This window comes from Gallinula chloropus (assembly GCF_964237585.1).
Source record: "Gallinula chloropus genome assembly, contig: HAP1_SCAFFOLD_360, whole genome shotgun sequence".
Taxonomy (NCBI): domain Eukaryota; kingdom Metazoa; phylum Chordata; class Aves; order Gruiformes; family Rallidae; genus Gallinula; species Gallinula chloropus.
Genome location: NW_028168146.1, coordinates 1 through 21,419, shown reverse-complemented (window position 1 = coordinate 21,419; position 21,419 = coordinate 1). Strand labels below are relative to the sequence as shown.

The 21,419-nt window shown below is 65.7% G+C and overlaps 2 protein-coding genes across 2 annotated transcripts in view; both read right to left on the bottom strand.

The window, feature by feature from the left end:
- The window catches only part of ACIN1 (apoptotic chromatin condensation inducer 1), a 15,455-nt gene extending 9,283 nt beyond the window's left edge, over positions 1-6,172 (bottom strand). Inside the window, exons 1-6 of the mRNA XM_084281126.1 lie at positions 5,991-6,172; positions 2,217-2,282; positions 2,032-2,134; positions 789-871; positions 239-683; positions 8-208 (exon numbers count right to left, since the gene is read on the bottom strand). Coding sequence (XP_084137252.1) covers positions 8-208; positions 239-683; positions 789-871; positions 2,032-2,134; positions 2,217-2,282; positions 5,991-6,128 — 1,036 coding nt within the window. The 5' untranslated portion in view covers positions 6,129-6,172. The remainder of the gene's footprint in view (positions 1-7; positions 209-238; positions 684-788; positions 872-2,031; positions 2,135-2,216; positions 2,283-5,990) is intronic.
- Positions 6,173-6,560: 388 nt separating this feature from the next.
- On the bottom strand, positions 6,561-21,133 carry LOC311204762 (large neutral amino acids transporter small subunit 2-like; the record flags this gene model as incomplete). Its single annotated transcript, XM_084281125.1, has 11 exons — positions 6,561-7,710; positions 7,804-7,987; positions 12,351-12,500; positions 13,176-13,272; positions 15,099-15,202; positions 15,312-15,455; positions 16,336-16,385; positions 16,774-16,926; positions 20,412-20,465; positions 20,829-20,900; positions 20,983-21,133. Coding segments are annotated over 11 exons (1,281 nt in total), but the record flags the coding sequence as incomplete, so codon positions are not given.
- Between the last annotated feature and the right edge of the window lie 286 nt (positions 21,134-21,419).

Genomic DNA, 21,419 nt, shown 5'->3' with positions numbered 1-21,419 from the left:
GGGGATGGGGAAGGGGAGGAGGAGGAGGATGAGGAGGAGGAGGAGGAAGAGCGGGAGCCGGCCCGGCGCCGGCTGCGGGGGGGGGCTGCGGGGGGCGGCTCCTTGGTGAGCTGGGGGGGTCCCGGCTCCTCCTCCTCCTGCTGCTGCCGCCCCTCGTCCTGCCCCCCCAGAGGGGGAGGGGCTGGGGAAGGGGCCGGGCTTCGCTCTCGGGAGGGGCTTCAGCCTCGTCGCGACCGGCGGGCGTGGAGGTGGGGAGGAGGATGATGGGCGCTGCTCCTCCTCCTCCTCCTCCTCCTGCTGCTGCTGCGCGGCTTGATTGGGTGAGGGGGCCAGGGTGGGAGGGGCTTGTGCTGGCTCCGCCCCCTCCCCTTCCTCCCGCTCCTCCTCCTCCTCCACCTTGGTCTCCTCCTCCCCTTTGGGGGCTGCCCCCATGTCTGGTGGGGGGGCTTGGGGGCTGCAGCAGCAGCGGCAGCGGCGGCGGCTGCTGCTTCTTCTTCCTCCTCCTCCTCTTCTTCCTCCTCCTCTTCCTCCTCCTCCTCCTCTTCTTCCTCCTCCTCTTCCTCCTCCTCTTCCTCTTCCTCCCCTTCTTCCTCCCCGGGCTTCAGCGGGGGGCGCCCGCCCGCCCTCCTCCCGCGGGGAGGGGGTCCCTCTGCGCCGGGTTCGGGGGGCTTCGAGCCACGGGCCTGCCGGGGGGGAGAAGCAGGGAGGTGAGGACGGACACGGGGATGGACAGACAGACAGAGGGACAGAGGGACAGGACCCCCCCAAACCCCCCCACACCCCCTCACCTGGCGCAGGCGGCCCCCTCGCCGCTCCGGCCTCCGCCCCCCGTCCTCGGAGCCCTCTGGGGCTGGGCCGCTCTTGCCAGCAGCTGGGGGAAGGGGTGGGGAAGGGGGGACAGAGAGAGAGATGAGTGAAGCCCCCTCCCCAAACCAGCCACAGCCCCTTGTGCCCCGGCAGACGGAGCTCATTGAACCCCAAACCCCGCCCCTCAGTCGCTAGACCCCGCCCCTGGCCAACCACAGCTCCTTTCTCCCCCTAAGACCCCGCTCCAGGCTCCCCAGGGCCACCTTCCCCCTCCCAAAGCCCCACCTCCTGAGCCACCAGACCCCCTGTCCCTGCCTTCAGCCCCCGCCCATCACCCTTCAAGCCCCGCCCCCGGCCAATCAGAGCCCCCGTTCCCCCTTCAAGCCCCGCCCCCAGCCAATCAAAGCCCGCTTTCCCATTAAACCCCACCCCTGGAGCCATCCCCCCTCCCCAAACCCCACCTCCAGCGCCCCCTCCCCTCCCGAGCCCTGCTCATCACCCCCAGAACCCCACCCCCCCACCTTCCAGTCCCGCCCCCAGCCAATCAGAGCCCGCTTTCCCATTAAACCCCACCCCTAGAGCCATCCCCCCTCCCCAAACCCCACCTCCAGCGCCCCCCTCCCCTCCCGAGCCCTGCCCATCACCACCCAGAACCCCACCCCCCCACCTTCCAGTCCCGCCCCCCCAGCCAATCAGAGCCCTGTTCACCCTTCAATCCCCGCCCCCAGCCAATCAGAGCCCGCTTTCCCATTAAACCCCACCCCTAGAGCCATTTCCCCCTCCCAAGCCCCTTCCCCCCCTCCCCAAACCCCACCTCCAGCGCCCCCTCCCCTCCCCCGAACCCCACTCCCCATTCAATCCCAGCCCCGCTTCCCCCCGCTTCCAGTCCCGCCCCCATCCAATCAGAGCCCCGTTCCCCCTTCAAGCCCCGCCCCCAGCCAATCAGAGCCCCGTTCCACTTCAAGCCCCGCCCCCCAGCCAATCAGAGCCCGCTTTCCCATTAAACCCCACCCCTGGAGCCATCCCCCCTCCCAAGCCCGTTCCCCCCCTCCCCTCCCGAGCCCTGCCCATCACCCCCCATCCCTTCCCATCCCAGTCCCGCCCCCCAGCCAATCAGAGCCCCGTTCCCCCTTCAAGCCCCGCCCCCATCCAATCAGAGCCCCGTTCCCCCCTTCAAGCCCCGCCCCCCGGCCAATCCGAGCCCCCCGCTGCCCTCCCGCTCACCCTCGGGCTCGGCGCCGCCCCTCTCCAGCCGCTGCTGCAGCAGCTCCTGCTGCTTCTCCAGGTACTGCTTGATGAAGCTGTTCTGGCTCATCTCCTCCCCCATCTGCCAGGTCAGGGGGGTTAGGGGGGGTGTAAGGGGTGTGGGGGGTGGGTTTTGGGGGTGGGGGGGGTGTCCCCCGTCTCACCTGGGAGTTGGGCTGGAAGGTGGGGTGGGGGCTCGAGTGCTTCTGCAGGTTCTCCAGCATCAGCGCCTGTGGGGCCACAACACAGACACCCCCCCAAAAAAAAACAGCACCCCCCGTCCCCCAGGATCAGAACTCACCCCAAAGCATTATTATCCGCACCCCCCCACCCTCAGAGCCCCAAAACCGGACGCTTTTACCTCAGATTACCCCCCAAAAAGAGCTACTTTGCACCCTTAATGCCTCACTCCTACCTCAAGGCTTCACCCCCCCCCCCCCCAGGCAACTTTTGCCTCAGGTCTCCCCAAACCCCCCAAGTTTTACCTCAAAATATCATTACCCCCCACCCCAAAGCACAAAAACAGATGGTTTTCCCTCAAAAAAACTCACTTTTTCCCCAAAACCCCTCACTTTTCCCCCAAAAACCCGCACTTTTCCCCCAAAAACCCGCACTTTTCCCCAAAAACCCTCACTTTTACCTCAAAACCCCTCACTTTTTCCCCAAAACCCCTCACTTTTACCTCAAAACACCTCACTTTTACCTCAAAACACCTCACTTTTACCTCAAAACACCTCACTTTTACCTCAAAACACCTCACTTTTACCTCAAAACACCTCACTTTCACCCCCAAAAAACCTTTTACCCCAAAAAACCTCACTTTTATCAAAAAAAACCTCACTTTTACCCTAAAACCCCTCACTTTTACCTCACGTTTCACCCCTAGAGGCAACTTTCTGCCTCGGGTCTCTCAAACTCTGCAGGTTTTACCTCAAAACTTGCCCCCCAAACCTCTTTTTTTCCCCAAAAGTGATGCTTTTACCTCACAGTTTCTATAAAAACGCCACTTTCTGCCCCAAAAAACCTACTTTTGCCTCACGTTTCAGACCTAGAAGCCACTTTTTGCCTCAAACGTCCCCTGGCCCCACAGGTTTTGCCTCAAAACTTCACCCCAAAGCAGCATTTTCCCCCCTCAGATCCCAAAACCAGACAGTTTTACCTCACATTTCCCCCCTATATGCAACTTTCTGACCCCTAAAGCTTCACTTTTACCTCATATTTCACCCCCCAGAAGCAGCTTTCACCCCAAATTCTGCAGCTTTTACCTCAAAACTTGCCCCAAGCCACCATTTCCCCCCTTGGATCACAAAACCAGTCACTTTTACCTCATATTTCCCCCCAAAAAACCCCACTTTTCGCCCCAAAAGCTTCACTCTTACCTCACATTTCAATGCCTGAGGCAAAAGTTGCCTCAGATCTCACCAAACCCCACAAGTTTTACCTCAAAACTCACCCCAAAGCATCATTTTTTCCCCTAAAAGCAGAAAAACAGCAACTCTCACCTCAAATTTCCCTCCAAAACCCACTTTCCAACCCCTAAAATACCACTTTTGCCTCACGTTTCAGCCCCAGAAACAACTTTTTTTGCCTCAAACGTCCCCAAACTCTGCAGATTTTACCTCAAGTCACCATTTTCCCCCCTCAGATCCTGCAAACGCTCCAAAACTGCTTCTTTTCCTCAGGAACCCCTCAAAACTGATGTTTTTCCCCCCAAAAAAACTGCCACTTTTCCTCACAAAGTTCCCCCCCCCCCCCAAACCTCCCACTTCTCCTCAGAAACACCCCAAAAGTTTCTCTCCACCTCACAACGCCCCAAAACTGCCACTTTGCCCCCCAAAAACCTGTGACTTCTCCTCACAGACCCCCCCAAAATCATCTATTTTCCTCTCAAATCCTCCAAAAACTGACACTTTCCCCCCAAATCCCCAAAAAACCTCCACTTCTCCTCACAAACCCCCCAAATCCTTTCCCCCCCCACAAACACCCCAAACCTCCACTTTTCCTCACAAACCCCCTCAAAACCTCCTACTTCTCCTCACAAACTCCCTTTTTTCCCCCCAAATGCACTTTTCCTCACAAACACCCCAAAAAACTCCACTTTCTTTCACAAACTCCCCCAAACCCACCACTTTTCCTCACAAACACCCCCAAAACCTCTACTTTTCCTCACAATCCCCATCAAAACTTCCTACTTCTCCTCACAAACTCCTTCTTTTCCCCCCAAATCCACCACTTTCCCTCACAAACACCCCAAAATCTCCACTTTTCCTCACAAACACCCCCAAATCCACCACTTTTCCTCACAAACACCCCAAAAAAACTCCACTTTTCCTCACAAACACCCCAAAAAAACTCCACTTTTCCTCACAAACACCCCAAAAACCTCCACTTTTCCTCACAAACACCCCAAAAACCTCCACTTTTCCTCACAAACACCCCAAAAACCTCCACTTTTCCTCACAAACACCCCAAAAACCTCCACTTTTCCTCACAAACACCCCAAAAACCTCCACTTTTCCTCACAAACACCCCAAAAACCTCCACTTTTCCTCACAAACACCCCAAAAACCTCCACTTTCCCTCACAAACTCCCCCAAACTCCTTCTTTTGCCCCCAAACCCACCACTTTTCCTCACAAACACCCCCAAACCCACCACTTTTCCTCACAAACACCCCAAAATCCACCACTTTTCCTCACAAACACCCCCAAATCCACCACTTTTCCTCACAAACACCCAAAATACCTCCACTTTCCCTCACAAACTCCCCCAAACTCCTTCTTTTCCCCCCAAACCCACCACTTTTCCTCACAAACACCCCAAAATCCACCACTTTCCCTCACAAACTCCCTGAAACTCCTTCTTTCACCCCCAAACCCACCACTTTTCCTCACAAACACCCCCAAACCCACCACTTTTCCTCACAGACACCCCAAAAACCTCCACTTTCCCTCACAAACTCCCCAAAACTCCTTCTTTTCCCCCCAAACCCACCACTTTTCCTCACAAACACACAAAAAACCTCCACTTTCCCTCACAAACTCGCCCAAACTCCTTCTTTTGCCCCCAAATCCACCACTTTTCCTCACAAACACCCCCAAACCCACCACTTTTCCTCACAAACACCCCCAAACCCACCACTTTTCCTCACAAACACCCCCAAACCCACCACTTTCCCTCACAAACTCCCCAAAACTCCTTCTTTCACCCCCAAACCCACCACTTTTCCTCACAAACACCCAAAAAACCTCCACTTCTCCTCACAAACTCCCCCAAACTCCTTCTTTCACCCCCAAACCCACCACTTTTCCTCACAAACACCCCAAAAACCTCCACTTTCCCTCACAAACTCGCCCAAACTCCTTCTTTTGCCCCCAAATCCACCACTTCTCCTCACAACCCCCCTTTAAACCCTCCTCTTCCCCTCACACCCCTCTCCCCTTCCTCCCGCCGCCCCGGGAACTCCGCGCTCTGTCCGTGTGTTGTTCCCCCCCCCCAAAGACAAAACACCCCCTTTCCCCCCCCCCAATTCCCCTGGCTTCCCGGAACTCCCGCCTGGCGCCCCTCAACGCGCCGCTGTCACCTCAGCTCCCGAGGAGAAGCAGCAGGAGGAGGATGAGGGGGACACGGAGCAAGAAGGAGGGGGGGGACACACGACCGACCACCCCCCCCCCCCCCAAATCCCCGCTCCGCGCATGCGCGCGGCGCCCCTCAGCCCTTGGCGGGAAACCGGGACGGGGCGGGAGGCACAACGGTTGGGGGGGGGGGGGGGGGGGGGGTATGAGGGGAAAAGGGGGGGGGGGGTGTCTCCAACCGGAGCATGCGCCGCGCCGCCGCCTCCCCGCCCGCTCCCGCCTCGCCGTTCCCTTCTCTTCCCCCCCCCCCGCCGCCGCTTCCCTTCTTCCCCCCCCCTCCCCCGTCCCCTTTTTCCCCCCTCACCCCTCGCAGCCTCTTCACCAGGGCGCTCTTCTGCCCGCTCTTGGCCAAGCCCCGCTGCTCCAGGGCCGCCTTCAGGTCGGCGACGCGGAGCAGATGGAGCGGGCGCCCGTCTAGAGTCACCTCCTCCCCGTCCGCCATCTTGCGTGGCGCCGCTCCGACCGCCTCCCGCTTCCCCCCCCCCCCCCCGCCCGCCCGCCTCACACACACACACACCCCCCCCCTCCTCCTCCCTCCTTCCCTCCCTGCGCCGCCTCTCGGCTCTTTCCGGAACCAGCTTCGGCAACTTCCGGAAGGCGCTTCGGGTCTTTCCGCCCCGGGCTCGGGCTCCTTCCGGAAGCTGCGGCCCTGCCAGGCTCCTGGCCAGCCGCCGGAAGTGGCTTCACCCCACTTCCGGAAGCGGCTCCTTGCCAGACCGGAAGGGGGGGGGGAGGGTGTGTATCACCCTCTCTGACGTCACGGGGGGCGCTGCTGACGTCACGCCCGCCCGCCCCTCCTCCTCCCCCTCCCCCCCCAAGGAAACAGCCACGCGGGTCACTGCGAGGACGCTTTTATTTCCGGGAAACGCCCCTCCCCCCCCAACCAACCCACCCCCCCCCCATATAAAGGGGGGAGGGGGGGTGGGGGGGGTCGGTTGTGGGGCAGGGCAAGGGGGGGGGAGGGGCTATGACGTAGCGCTGGAGCCGGGATGACGTCCGGGCTGCGCCCCCACGGAGCTGGGGAAAGAGAGGAAGGGGTGTGGGGCGGGGGGATGGGGGTCCCAGGGGCAGCGCTATGGGGCAGGAGGGGGTCCCAGGGGCAGCGATATGGGGCAGGAGGGGCTCTATGGGGCAGGAGGGGGTCCCAGGGGCAGCGATATGGGGCAGGAGGGGGTCCCTGGGGCAGCGATATGGGGCAGGAGGGGGTCCCAGGGGCAGCTCTATGGGGCAGGACGGGCTCTATGGGGCAGGAGGGGATCCCAGGGGCAGCGCTATGGGGCAGGAGGGGCTCTATGGGGCAGGAGGGGATCCCAGGGGCAGCGCTATGGGGCAGGAGGGGCTCTATGGGGCAGGATGGGCTCTATGGGGCAGGAGGGGATCCAAGGGGCAGCTCTATGGGGCAGGACGGGCTCTATGGGGCAGGATGGGGTCCAGGGGCAGCGCTATGGGGCAGGATGGGGTCCCAGGGGCAGCTCTACGGGGCAGGACGGGCTCTATGGGGCAGGAGGGGGTCCCAGGGGCAGCTCTATGGGGCAGGACGGGCTCTGTGGGGCAGGACAGGCCCTATGGGGCAGCTCTATGGGGCAGCCTCTCACCTGTGGCCGCCGCAGCGCTCGCCTGGGGCCCTCCCAGAGGTGTGGGGTGTGGGGTGAGGGGAGTTTAGAGAGGTGCAGCTCCCCCCCCACCCCAAATCCACGGCTCCAGCTGCGTGTGGGGCAGCCCCACGGCGCCGGGGGCCACGCTGAAGGCACTTGTGGGGCAGCACGAAGGCACCGCTGAGGGGGAAAAGAGAGGGGTGGGGACGGGGGGGGGGGGGGGGACAGACACACAACAACCCCACGGGGCTCAGGTGTGGGGCAGGACGTGGGGGGGGTCAGGGGGGGGAATTTGGGGGCGGGGGTCTCAGTTGTGGGGCTGGGAGGCGAGGGGCTGCTGCGCGTCGCCGCCGCGGTCGCCGCCGTCGTCGCCGCCGTCGCCGGGGTAGATGACGAAGCAGAGGCGCTGCCCGAAGCGGGTGGCGGCGTCTGGGGAGGGGGTGATGAGGTCAGTGGTGGTGGTGATGATGTCATGGGGGTGATGATGTCACAGGGAGGGAGGGGGAGGGCTTGGCGGTGTACCCGTGACGCGCCGCAGGGCCGGCGGGCGCGGCCCCCCGCCCCGCCGCAGCGCCAGGGCGTAGAGCGGGGCGCCGGTGGCCATGATGCCCAAGCCCACCCCGCAGACCAGCGGCTCCGACCAGAGGGAGAAGAGCAGCAGCGCCGCCCACACCAACAGGTACAGGGCCGGGAACAGCAGGCTCACCTGGGGGGGGTGAAAAAAGGGGGGGTCAGGGGGGGCTTTGGGGGGCTGGGGGAGGCTTGGGGGGGCAGTTAGGGGGGGTACAGGGGGGATGGTATAGGGCCGGGAACAGCAGGCTTATCTGGGGGGGGGGAAAGGGGGGGTCAGGGGGGGCTTTGGGGGGCTGGGGGAGGCTTGGGGGGGCAGTTAGGGGGGGTACGGGGGGGATGGTATAGGGCTGGGAACAGCAGGCTTATCTGGGGGGGTGAAAAAGGGGGGTCAGGGGGGGATTTGGGGGGCTGGGGGAGGCTTGGGGGGGCAGTTAGGGGGGGTATGGGGGGGATGGTATAGGGCTGGGAACAGCAGGCTTATCTGGGAGGGGGGAAGGGGGGGTTCAGGGGGGGCTGGGGGGGCACAGGGGGCATTTAGGGGGCTGGGGGAGGCTTGGGGGGGCAGTTAGGGGGGGTACGGGGGGGATGGTATAGGGCTGGGAACAGCAGGCTCACCTGGGGGGGGTAAAAAGGGGGGTCAGGGGGGGATTTGGGGGGCTGGGGGAGGCTTGGGGGGGGCAGTTAGCGGGGGTACGGGGGGGATGGTATAGGGCTGGGAACAGCAGGCTCACCTGGGGGGGGGGAAGGGGTAAAAAGGGGGGGCTGGGGGGGCTCAGGGGGCATTTAGGGGGCTGGGGGAGGCTTGGGGGGGCAGTTAGGGGGGGTACGGGGGGGATGGTACAGGGCCGGGAACAGCAGGCTCACCTGGGGGGGTGAAAAAGGGGGGTCAGGGGGGGCTTTGGGGGCAGTTAGGGGGATGGGGAGGCTCAGGGAGGGCTTGGGGGGGCAGTTAGGGGGGGTACGGGGGGGATGGTATAGGGCCGGGAACAGCAGGCTCACCTGGGGGGGGTAAAAAGGGGGGTCAGGGGGGGCTTTGGGGGGCTGGGGGAGGCTTGGGGGGGCAGTTAGGGGGGGTACGGGGGGGGATGGTATAGGGCTGGGAACAGCAGGCTCACCTGGGGGGGTAAAAAGGGGGGGTCAGGGGGGGCTTTGGGGGGCTGGGGGAGGCTTGGGGGGGCAGTTAGGGGGGAATGGGGGGGGATGGTATAGGGCTGGGAACAGCAGGCTCACCTGGGGGGGGTAAAAAAGGGGGGTCAGGGGGGGCTTTGGGGGGCTGGGGGAGGCTTGGGGGGGCAGTTAGGGGGGGTACGGGGGGGATGGTATAGGGCCGGGAACAGCAGGCTCACCTGGGGGGGGTAAAAAGGGGGGTCAGGGGGGGATTTGGGGGCAGTTAGGGGGATGGGGAGGCTCAGGGAGGGCTTGGGGGGGCAGTTAGGGGGGGTACGGGGGGGATGGTATAGGGCCGGGAACAGCAGGCTCACCTGGGGGGGTAAAAAGGGGGGGTCAGGGGGGGCTTTGGGGGGCTGGGGGAGGCTTGGGGGGGCAGTTAGGGGGGGTACAGGGGGGATGGTATAGGGCCGGGAACAGCAGGCTCACCTGGGGGGGTAAAAAGGGGGGGTCAGGGGGGGCTTTGGGGGGCTGGGGGAGGCTTGGGGGGGCAGTTAGGGGGGGTACGGGGGGGATGGTATAGGGCTGGGAACAGCAGGCTTATCTGGGGGGGGTAAAAAGGGGGGTCAGGGGGGGCTCTGGGGGCAGTTAGGGGGATGGGGAGGCTCAGGGAGGGCTTGGGGGGGCAGTTAGGGGGGAATGGGGGGGGATGGTATAGGGCTGGGGGGTTGGGGTGAGGGGGAGGGGGTTTTGGGGTGAGGGGGCGGGGTCTGGGTGAGGGGGTGGGGTTTGGGGGTGGGGTATGGGTCAGGGGGCGGGGTTTGGGGTAAAGGGGGCGGGGGTTTGGGATGAGGGGCGGGGTTTAGGGCCAGGGGGTGGAGTTTGGGTTGAGGGGGTGGGGTTTTGGGGTGAGGGGGCGGGGTTAGGGGTGAGGGGGCGGGGTTAGGGGTGACAGGGTGGGGTTTGGGTAAAGGGGGCAGCGTCTGGGGGTGAGGGGGTGGGTTTTAGGGTGAGGGGGTGGGGTCTGGGTGAGGGGGCGGGGTTTGGGGTGGGGTCTGGGTCAGGGGGTGGGGTTTTGGGGTCAGGGGGCGGGGTTTGGGGTGACTCACACGGATGGGGTGGGGTCTGGGTGAGGGGGCGGGGTTTGGGGTGGGGTCTGGGTCAGGGGGTGGGGTTTGGGGTGGGGTCTGGGTCAGGGGGTGGGGTTTTGGGATCTGGGGTCAGGTTTTGGGGCGACTCACGTGGATGGGGCAGGGTTTGGGGTGGGTTTTGGGGTTTGAGGTGGGTTTTGGGGTTCAGGGGCGGGTTTTAGGGTGGGGTCTGGGTTCAGGGGCGGGGTTTTGGGGTCAGGGGGTGGGGTTTTGGGGTCAGGGGTTGGGTTTTGGGGTGGGGTCTGGGTTCAGGGGCGGGGTTTTGGGGTCAGGGGGCGGGGTTTGGGGTGGGGTCTGGGTTCAGGGGTGGGGTTTTGGGGTCAGGTGTTGGGTTTTGGGGTGGGGTCTGAGTTCAGGGGGCAGGTTTTGGGGTTCAGGGGCGGGGTTTTGGGGTCAGGTGTTGGGTTTTGGGGTGGGGTCTGAGTTCAGGGGGCAGGTTTTGGGGTTCAGGGGCGGGGTTTTGGGGTCAGGGGGCGGGTTTGGGGTGGGGTCTGAGTTCAGGGGGCAGGTTTTGGGGTTCAGGGGCGGGGTTTTGGGGTCAGGGGGTGGGTTTTGGGGTGGGGTCTGGGTCAGGGGGCGGGGTTTGGGGTGCAGGGGCGGGGTTTGGGGTTCAGGGGCGGGGTTTGGGGTTCAGGGGCGGGGTTTTGGGGTCAGGTGTTGGGTTTTGGGGAGGGGTCTGAGTTCAGGGGGCAGGTTTTGGGGTTCAGGGGCGGGGTTTTGGGGTCAGGGGTCAGGTTTTGGGGCGACTCACGCGGATGGGGCAGGGTTTGAGGTGGGTTTTGGGGTTCAGGGGCGGGGTTTGGGGTGGGGTCTGGGTTCAGGGGCGGGGTTTGGGGTCGGGACTCTGGGTTTTGGGGTGGGGTCTGGGTTCAGGGGGCGGGGTTTTGGGGTTTGAGGTGGGGTCTGGGTTCAGGGTTGGGGGTTTGGGGTCAGGGGTTGGGTTTTGGGGTGGGGTCTGGGTCAGGGGGTGGGGTTTTGGGGTTCAGGGGCGGGGTTTTGGGGTCAGGGGGTGGGGTTTTGGGGTTCAGGGGCGGGTTTTGGGGTGGGGTCTGGGTTCAGGGGTGGGTTTTGGGGTCAGGGGGCGGGGTTTGGGGTGGGGTCTGGGTCAGGGGCGGGGTTTTGGGGTCAGGGGGCGGGGTTTGGGGTGGGGTCTGGGTCAGGGGGCAGGTTTTGGGGTTCAGGGGCGGGGTTTTGGGGTCAGGGGTCAGGTTTTGGGGCGACTCACGCGGATGGGGCAGGGTTTGAGGTGGGTTTTGGGGTTCAGGGGCGGGGTTTGGGGTGGGGTCTGGGTTCAGGGGCGGGGTTTGGGGTCGGGACTCTGGGTTTTGGGGTGGGGTCTGGGTTCAGGGGGCGGGGTTTTGGGGTTTGAGGTGGGGTCTGGGTTCAGGGTTGGGGTTTTGGGGTCAGGGGTTGGGTTTTGGGGTGGGGTCTGGGTTCAGGGGGCAGGTTTTGGGGTTCAGGGGCGGGGTTTTGGGGTTTGAGGTGGGGTCTGGGTTCAGGGTTGGGGTTTTGGGGTCAGGGGTTGGGTTTTGGGGTGGGGTCTGGGTTCAGGGGGCAGGTTTTGGGGTTCAGGGGCGGGGTTTTGGGGTTTGAGGTGGGGTCTGGGTTCAGGGTTGGGGGTTTGGGGTCAGGGGTTGGGTTTTGGGGTGGGGTCTGGGTCAGGGGGTGGGGTTTTGGGGTTCAGGGGCGGGGTTTTGGGGTCAGGGGGCGGGGTTTTGGGGTCAGGGGTTGGGTTTTGGGGTGGGGTCTGGGTCAGGGGGCGGGGTTTTGGGGTTCAGGGGTTGGGTTTTGGGGTGGGGTCTGGGTTCAGGGGCGGGGTTTTGGGGTCAGGGGGTGGGGTTTTGGGGTTCAGGGGCGGGTTTTGGGGTGGGGTCTGGGTTCAGGGGCGGGTTTTGGGGTTCAGGGGCGGGGTTTTGGGGTCAGGGGGCGGGTTTTGGGGTGACTCACGGGGATGGGGCAGGGTTTGAGGTGGGTTTTGGGGTTCAGGGGCGGGGTTTTGGGGTCAGGGGATGGGGTTTGGGGTCAGGGGGCGGGTTTTGGGGTCGGGACTCTGGGTTTTGGGGGTGACTCACGCGGATGGGGCAGGGTTTGAGGTGGGTTTTGGGGTTCAGGGGCGGGGTTTGGGGTGGGGTCTGGGTCAGGGGGCGGGGTTTTGGGGTCAGGGGGCGGGTTTTGGGGTGGGGTCTGAGTTCAGGGGCGGGGTCTGGGTGGGGGGTCAGGGTTTTGGGGGTGACTCACGCGGATGGGCCGTGGCGCGTGGGGGTGCCGCCGCCGCAGCACCACCAGCCCGGCCACCGTCACCCCGTACCACAGGTAGTTGAGGAACCCCACGTAGTTGATGAGGGTGTAGATGTCGCCCGTCACCAGCATCAGCAGCGTCGACGCGCACTGCGCCGCGCGGGGGGAGGGGCTAGACCGGCGGGACACGCCCCCTGGCCCAGGCCCCACCCCCAAAACCCGACCCCTGCCCCAGAACCCACCCCTAAGCCCCGCCCCCACCCACAGACCCCGCCCCCTGACCCAGAACCCACCCCCAAGCCCCGCCCCCTGCCCCAAGCCCCGCCCCCATCCCATAACCCACCCCTAAGCCCTGCCCCCTGCCCCCAGACCCCACCCCCTGGGTCCCAAGCCCCGCCCCCTGACCCCAGCCCCACCCCCAAGCCCCGCCCCTGCCCCATAACCCACCCCTAAACCCACCCCCTGCCCAGACCCCACCTCCTGGGTCCTAAGCCCCACCCCCTGCACCAGACCCCTCCCCCTGCCCCAGACCCCACCCCCAAGCCCCGCCCCATCCCAGACTCCACCCCCTGGGTCCTAAGCCCCACCCCAAACCCCCACCCCCTGCCCCAGACTCCACCCCCTGGGTCCTAAACCCCACCCCCTGCCCCAGACCCCACACCCAATCCCCAGACCCCGCCCCCCAGGGTCCCAAGCCCCACCCCCTACCCCAGACCCCACCCCCTGGGTCCTAAGCCCCACCCATACCCCCACCCCCTGCCCCCAAGCCCCTCCCCCTCCCCCTCAAGCCCCACCCCCTCCCCCCAGGCCCCGCCCCTCGCTCACGGTGACGATGAGGGCGGGGATGGGCGTGCGCCGCTGCGGGTGGATCATGGCCAGCAGCGCCGGCAGGTGCCCCTCGCGCGCCCCCGCGAAGAACAGCCTGGCGGGAGGGGGTGGGGGGAGAGGGGGCGGGGATTAGGGGCGGGGGGAGGGGCTTAGGGGCAGGGGAGGGGGGGTGGGAAGGAGGGGAGGGGCTTAGGATGGAGGGGGAGGGGCTTAGGGACGGGGGTGGGGTTTAGGGGTGGGGGAGGGGATTGGGGTGGGGGACGGGGTTTGGGGCAGGGGAGGGGGTTGGGAAGGAGGGGAGGGGCTTAGGATGGAGGGGGAGGGGCTTAGGGATGGGGGGTGGGGTTTTGGGGTGGGGGAGGGGGGTTGGGAAGGAGGGGAGGGGCTTAGGATGGAGGGGGAGGGGCTTAGGGACGGGGGTGGGGTTTAGGGGTGGGGGAGGGGGTTGGGGTGGTGGGAGGGGTTTGGGATGGAGGGGAGGGGCTTAGGATGGAGGGGGAGGGGCTTAGGGACAGGGGTGGGGTTTAGGGGTGGGGAGGGGATGGGGTGGGGGAGGGGCTTGGGGAGGTGGGAGGGGGTTTGGGAAGGAGGGGAGGGGCTTAGGATGGAGGGGGAGGGGCTTAGGGACTGGGGTGGGGTTTAGGGGTGGGGGAGGGGATTGGGGTGGTGGGAGGGGTTTGGGATGGAGGGGAGGGGCTTAGGGACGGGGGGTGGGGTTTTGGGGTGGGGTGGGGGAGGGGGTTTGGGAAGGAGGGGAGGGGCTTAGGATGGAGGGGGAGGGGCTTAGGGACAGGGGTGGGGTTTAGGGGTGGGGGAGGGGATGGGGTGGGGGAGGGCTTGGGGAGGTGGGAGGGGGTTTGGGAAGGAGGGGAGGGGCTTAGGGGCAGGGGAGGGGGATTGGGAAGGAGGGGAGGGGCTTAGGATGGAGGGGGAGGGGCTTAGGGACTGGGGGTGGGGTTTAGGGGTGGTGGGAGGGGTTTGGGATGGAGGGAGGGGCTTAGGATGGAGGGGGAGGGGCTTAGGGACGGGGGTGGGGTTTTGGGGTGGGGGAGGGGGGTTGGGAAGGAGGGGAGGGGCTTAGGATGGAGGGGGAGGGGCTTAGGGACGGGGGTGGGGTTTTGGGGTGGGGGAGGGGGTTGGGAAGGAGGGGAGGGGCTTAGGATGGAGGGGGAGGGGCTTAGGGACGGGGTGGGGTTTAGGGGTGGGGACGGGGTTTGGGGAAGGAGGGGAGGGGCTTAGGATGGAGGGGGAGGGGCTTAGGGACTGGGGGTGGGGTTTTGGGGTGGGGACGGGGTTTGGGAAGGAGGGGAGGGGCTTAGGATGGAGGGGGAGGGGCTTAGGGACGGGGGTGGGGGTCTAGGGGTGGGGGAGGGGATTGGGGTGGGGGAGGGGTTTGGGATGGAGGGGGAGGGGCTTAGGGGTGGGGAGGGGCTTGGGGTGGGGGGAGGGGTTTGGGATGGAGGGGGAGGGGCTTAGGGGAGAGGGCGGGGCTTGGGAGGGGGAGGGTCTTGGGGGAGGGGGCTTAGGGAAGGGGTGGGGGAGAGGGGGCGGGGCTTAGGGGAGGGGAGGGGCTTAGTGGAGGGGCGGAGCTTGGGAGGGAGGGGGAGGGGCTTGGGTGGTGGGAGGGGCTTGGCGTAGGGGAGGAGCTTAGGATGGAGGGGGCGTGGCTTCAGGCTGGGCAGCCAATGGGGATGCTGGGTGGGTGGGGATTAAGGGAGGGGGCGTGGCTTCAGGCTGGGCAGCCAATGGGGATGCAGGCTTAGGAGGGGGTGTGGCTCAGGCTGGGCAGCCAATGGGGATCCAGGGGGCGTGGCTTCGGGTGGGGGGGCGTGTCCAACACCGGGGGTTGGTGTGCAGGGGGGTAGAGGGGGTTGGGGGAGGGGAAAGGGGGGGAAGGGGGGTGATGACGTCACGCCTCACCGCGAGCAGGTGAAGAGGGAGCCGTTGACCCCGCCGAAGGTCGAGAGCGCCACGGCCAAGGGCATCACCCAGCCCAGCACCCCCAGCGCCCGCTCCCCGAACGTCTGGGAGGGGGTGAGAGGGGTTAAACCCCTCCCCCTCCTCGCCAAGCCCCGCCCCTCCTCTCCAAGCCCCTCCCCCTCCTCTCCAAGCCCCTCCCCCCCCCCTCCTCACCACGGCCACGGCGCTGGACTCCAGCAGCTCCTGGGGGGACATGGCGGTGACGTAGGCGACGTTGGCCAGGACGTAGATGCCGGTGACCAGGGGGATGGAGATGAAGATGGCGCGAGGCAGGTTCCTGGGGAGGGGGAGGGGAGGGAGGTGAGGCGCTGGGAGGGGATTAGGGGGCACTGGGGGGGACTGGGAGGCACTGGGATGGGATTAGGGGGCACTGGGAGGGTAGTAGGGGGCACTGGGAGGGACTGGGAGGAGAGTGGGGACAACTGGCAGGCACTGGGGTGGGATTAGGGGGCACTGGGAGGGACTGGGAGGCACTGGGAGGGGAATGGGGGAGACTGGGAGGCACTGGAGGGGATTATGGGGCACTGGGAGGGACTGGGGTGTAACTTGGAGGCACTGGGAGGGTAGTAGGGGGCACTGGGAGGCACTGGGAGGGGAATGGGAGGGACTGGGAGGCACTGGAAGAGGATTCGGGGGGGACTGGGACACAGAAGGGGTAATTAGAAGGGGAATGGGGGGTAATTAGGGGGGTCTGGGGGTAATTAGGGGGTCTGGGGGTGATTAGGGGGCTCTGGGGGTGACTATCGGGCTCTGGGGCGGTGGGTAGGGGGCTCTGGGGGGTGATTAGGGGGGGACAGGGGGTGATTAGGGGGGTCTGGGGTGACTGTCGGGCTCTGGGGCGGTGGGTAGGGGGTCTGGGGGGTGGTTAGGGGGCTCTGGGGTGTAATTAAGGGGGACAGGGGGTGATTATCGGGCTCTGGGGCGGTGGTTAGGGGGTCTGGGGGGTGATTAGGGGGGTCTGGGGGTGATTAGGGGGGTCTGGGGGGTGACTATCGGGCTCTGGGGCGGTGGTTAGGGGGGTCTGGGGGGTGATTAGGGGGATCTGGGGGGTGATTAGGGGGGCCTGGGGGGTAATTAGGGGGATAGGGGGTATTTAGGGGGGTCTGGGGGGTGATTAGGGGGCTCTGGGGGGTAATTAGGGGGCTCTGGGGGGTGATTAGGGGGGACAGGGGGTGACTGTCGGGCTCTGGGGCGGTGGGTAGGGGGCTCTGGGGTGATTAGGGGGCTCTGGGGGTGATTAGGGGGCTCTGGGGGGTGGTTAGCGGGCTCTGGGCGGTGGGTAGGGGGGGACAGGGGGTGATTAGGGGGCTCTGGGGGGTGATTAGCAGGCTCTGGGGGTAATTAGCGGGCTCTGGGGGGTGGGTAGGGGGTCTGGGGGGTGGGTTAGGGGGCTCTGGGGGGTGGGTAGGGGGCTCTGGGGGGTAATTAAGGGGCTCTGGGGGTAATTAGGGGACTCTGGGGGTGGGTAGGGGGCTCTGGGGGTGGGTAGGGGGCTCTGGGGGGTGATTAAGGGGGTCTGGGGGGTGGGTAGGGGCTCTGGGGGGTGATTAAGGGGGTCTGGGGGGTGGGTAGGGGGCTCTGGGGGTGGGTCGGCCGCGGCGCCGTCCCGGCGCACCGGTGGGCTCCACCAGCTCCTCGGTGACGTAGTTGAGGAAGTTCCAGCCGCCGTAGGCGAAGGAGCCCTGGAGGAACGCCAGCGCCAGGCCCCCCGCCGACGGCGCCGACCAGAAGGAGAACGCCTGCCGCGGGGTCAGCCACTGGTACTCCCCTGGGGAGGGGAAAGGGGGGGTTGGCAGGGGACTGGGGGGCACTGGGAGGGGATTGGGAGGGACTGGGGGGCACTGGGAGGGGATTGGGAGGGACTGGGGGGCACTGGGAGGGGATTGGGAGGGACTGGGAGGGGATTGGGAGGGGATTGGGGGGCACTGGGAGGGACTGGGAGGGGATTAGAGGGCACTGGGAGGGACTGGGAGGGACTGGGAGGCACTGGGAGGGGGATTGGGAGGGACTGGGAGGCACTGGGAGGGGATTGGGAGGGACTGGGAGGCACTGGGAGGGGACTGGGGGGCACTGGGAGGGGAATGGGGGGCACTGGGAGGGGACTGGGGGGCACTGGGAGGCACTGGGAGGGGAATGGGAGGGACTGGGAGGGACTGGGAGGGGATTGGGGGGGACTGGGAGGCACTGGGAGGGGATTGGGAGGCACTGGGAGGGGATTGGGAGGGACTGGGAGGCACTGGGAGAGGATTAGGGGGCACTGGGAGGGGATATGGGGGCACTGGGAGGCACTGGGAGAGCATTAGGGGGCACTGGGAGGCACTGGGAGAGCATTAGGGGGCACTGGGAGGCATTGGGAGAGCATTAGGGGGCACTGGGAGGGGATTGGGGGGCACTGGGAGGGGATTAGAGGGCACTGGGAGGGACTGGGAGGGACTGGGAGGGAAGTAGGGGGCACTGGGAGGGTAGTAGGGGGCACTGGGAGACACTGGAGGGGATTGGGGGGCACTGGGAGGGGATTAGAGGGCACTGGAGGCACTGGGAGGCACTGGGAGGAGAGTGGGGATGACTGGGAGGCACTGAGAGGGGATAATGGGGCACTGGGGGCACTGGGAGGCACTGGGAGGGGATTGGGGGGACTGGGAGGCACTGGGAGGGGATTGGGGGGCACTGGGAGGGGACTGGGAGGGAAGTAGGGGGCACTGGGAGGGTAGTAGGGGGCACTGGAGACACTGGGAGGGGATTATGGGGCACTAGGAGGGACTGGGAGGGGATTAGGGGGCACTGGGAGGCATTGGGAGAGGATTAGGGGGCACTGGGAGGGGATTAGGGGAGACTGGGAAGCACTGGGAGGGGATTAGGGGGCACTGGGAGGCACTGGGAGAGGATTAGGGGGCACTGGGAGGCATTGGGAGAGGATTAGGGGGCACTGGGAGGGACTGGGAGGGACTGGGAGGGGACTGGGGGGCACTGGGAGGAGATTGGGAGGGGATTAGGGGGCACTGGGATGGACTGGGAGGCACTGGGAGGAGAGTGGGGGCAACTGAGAGGGGACTGGGGGGGACTGGGAGGGGACTAGGGGGACTGGGAGGGACTGGGAGGCACTGGGAGGAGAGTGGGGGCGACTGGGAGGGGACTGGGAGGGACTGGGAAGCAACTGGGATGGACTGGGAGGCAACTGGAAGTGGATTGGGGGGGGGGACTGGGAGGAACTGGGATGTAACTGGGAAGCAACTGGGGGGTAACTGGGAGGCACTGGGGGGTGATTAGGGGCCGTCCAGGTAGTTAAAGGGGCCCTGGAAGCAATTAGAGCACCGTTAATTAGAGGTCAATTAAGGGGGGGTGGTAATTAAGGGGGGACAAGGGGTAATTAGAGGGGGATGGGGGTAATTAGAGGGGGATGGGGGCAATTAGAGGGGGATGGGGGCAATTAGAGGGGTCTGGGGGTAATTAGGGGGTCCCCAGAGGTAATTAGACAGTCAGCAAGGTCATTAAGGGGGCCTGGGGGTAATTAAGGGGGGCTCAGGGGTAATTAGAGGGGCTGAGAGATAATTAGAGGAGCCTGGAGGCAATTAAGGGGAGCCCGGGGGTAATTAGGCAGTCACAAAGTTCGTTAAGGGGCCCCAGGGGTAATTAGGGGGCCCTGGGGTAATTAGGGGGCCCTGGGGGTAATTAGGGGGCCCTGGGGGTAATTAGGGGTGTCCCCAGAAGTAATTAGAGTGCAATGACGGTCGTTAAGGGGGGGTAATTAGGGGGTAATTAGGGGGCACAGGGTAATTACACCGTCCTAAGGGTAATTAGGGGGGACTGGGGGTTAATTAGGGGTAATTAAGGGGGGGCAGAAGGGTAATTAGGGGGCTGAAGATCATTAAGGGGGGGCTGGGAGGTCGTAGGGATAATTAGGGGGGTAATTAACGCCCCCCTGAGGTAATTAATGAGCCTGAGGGGTGGGGGGGGGGGCTCTGGGGGTCCCAGGGGGGATTTGGGGGGTCCCAGGGGGATTTGGGGGTCCCAGGGGGGGATTTCAGGGCTCCTGGGGGCTATTTGGGGGGTTCAGGGGGGTCTTGGGGGGGTCCTGGGGGGGGACTGGGGGGTCTTGGGGGGCATTTGGGGCTCCTGGGTCAGATTTGGGGGGGTCCCAGGGGGATCTGGGGGTCCCAGAGGGGGATTTGGGGGTCCCAGGGGGGATTTCAGGGCTCCTGGGGGCTATTTGGGGGGTTCAGGGGGGGATTGGGGGTCCTGGGGGGAGTGGGGGGTCTTGGGGGCTCCTGGGGGGGGATTGGGGGTCTTGGGGGGCATTTGGGGGGTTCTGGGGGGGGGGGGTTCTGGGGGGTCCTGGGTCAGATTGGGGGGGTCCCAGGGGGATTTGGGAGTCCCAGGGGGGGTTCAGGGGGTCAGGGTGGGTTTGGGGGGGGTTCAGGGGGCTTGGGGTGGGTTGGGGGTCCCAGGGTGGGTTCAGGGGGGGTCAGGGTGGGTTCGGGGGGGTTCAGGGGGGTCTGGGGGGTCTCAGGGGGTTATTTGGGGAGGGGTCTCCCCCCCCATCTGACCCTGGCAGATGCGCAGCACCCCGGCCCCCACGATGAGCCCCAGGGCCAGCAGCTCCCCGGGGTGGGTTCAGGGGGGTCAGGGTGGGTTTGGGGGGGTTCAGGGGGGTTGGGGATTTGGGGGGGGGTCTCAGGGGGTTATTTGGGGAGGGGTCTCCCCCCATCTGACCCTGGCAGATGCGCAGCACCCCGGCCCCCACGATGAGCCCCAGGGCCAGCAACTCCCCGGGGTGGGTTCAGGGGGGTCAGGGTGGGTTCGGGGGGGCTCAGGGGGGTTGGGGTGGGTTGGGGGTCCCGGGGTGGGTTCGGGGGGTTCAGGGGGGTTATTTGGGGAGGGGTCTCCCCCCATCTGACCCTGGCAGATGCGCAGCACCCCGGCCCCCACGATGAGCCCCAGGGCCAGCAGCTCCCTGGGGTGGGTTCAGGGGTCCCGGGGTGGGTTCAGGGGGGTTGGGGTGGGTTTGGGGGGGTTCAGGGGGGTTGGGGTGGGTCTGGGGGGGTCTCAGGGGGGTTATTTGGGGAGGGGTCTCCCCCCCATCTGACCCTGGCAGATGCGCAGCACCCCGGCCCCCCACGATGAGCCCCAGGGCCAGCAGCTCCCCGGGGTGGGTTCAGGGGGGTCAGGGTGGGTTCAGGGGGGTCAGGGTGGGTCTGGGGGGGTTCAGGGGGGTCTCAGGGGGTTATTTGGGGAGGGGTCTCCCCCCCATCTGACCCTGGCAGATGCGCAGCACCCCGGCCCCCACGATGAGCCCCAGGGCCAGCAGCTCCCCGGGGTGGGCTCAGGGGTCCCGGGGTGGGTTCGGGGGGGTTCAGGGGGGGTCAGGGTGGGTTCAGGGGGGTTCAGGGGGGTTGGGGGTTTAGGGGGGGTCTCAGGGGGGTTATTTGGGGAGGGGTCTCCCCCCCATCTGACCCTGGCAGATGCGCAGCACCCCGGCCCCCACGATGAGCCCCAGGGCCAGCAGCTCCCCGGGGTGGGTTCAGGGGGGGTCAGGGTGGGTTCGGGGGGGTTCAGGGGGGTTGGGGATTTGGGGGGGGGTCTCAGGGGGTTATTTGGGGAGGGGTCTCCCCCCCTCTGACCCTGGCAGATGCGCAGCACCCGGCCCCCACGATGAGCCCAGGGCCAGCAGCTTCCCGGCGGTGAAGACGTCCTGGACCCGGGTGGCCCATCGGACGCTGGCGCAGTTGACCCAGGTCAGGAGCACTGTAAAGGGGAGGGGGGGGGGGGTTATGACGTCACTGTGACGTCATGGGGGGGTTCAGGGGGGTCCAGGGGGGTCTCTTACGTAGGCAGGCGGCCGCCAGCAGGCGCAGGGCGGCCTCGGGGACGGGGCAGGCGGGGAAGAGGGGCCGGAGGGCGTAGTTGGCGAAGGTGAGGGCGATGACCGCCTGGTTGGTGGGTAGATCACCACCACCGCGATCCACAGCCGCAGGAACCTGCCCGTGACGTCACCCTGACGTCACCCTGACGTCACACCCCCCCCCCCATCCCCCCCCCAACCCACCCACACACACACAAAGGGGGTTGGATCCCATCCCCCCCCCCCGTGACTCCTCACCCCTCAATCCGCCACCCACACCCCCAAAAAGGGGCTCGACCCCCCCCACCCACAAACCCCCCTCCCCTCGTTGCCCCCCACCCCCCAAAAAAGGGATCAACCCACCCCAAACCCCCTCCCCAAATCCCCCCCCAGCCCCAAAAAGGGGATCAACTCCCCCAAAC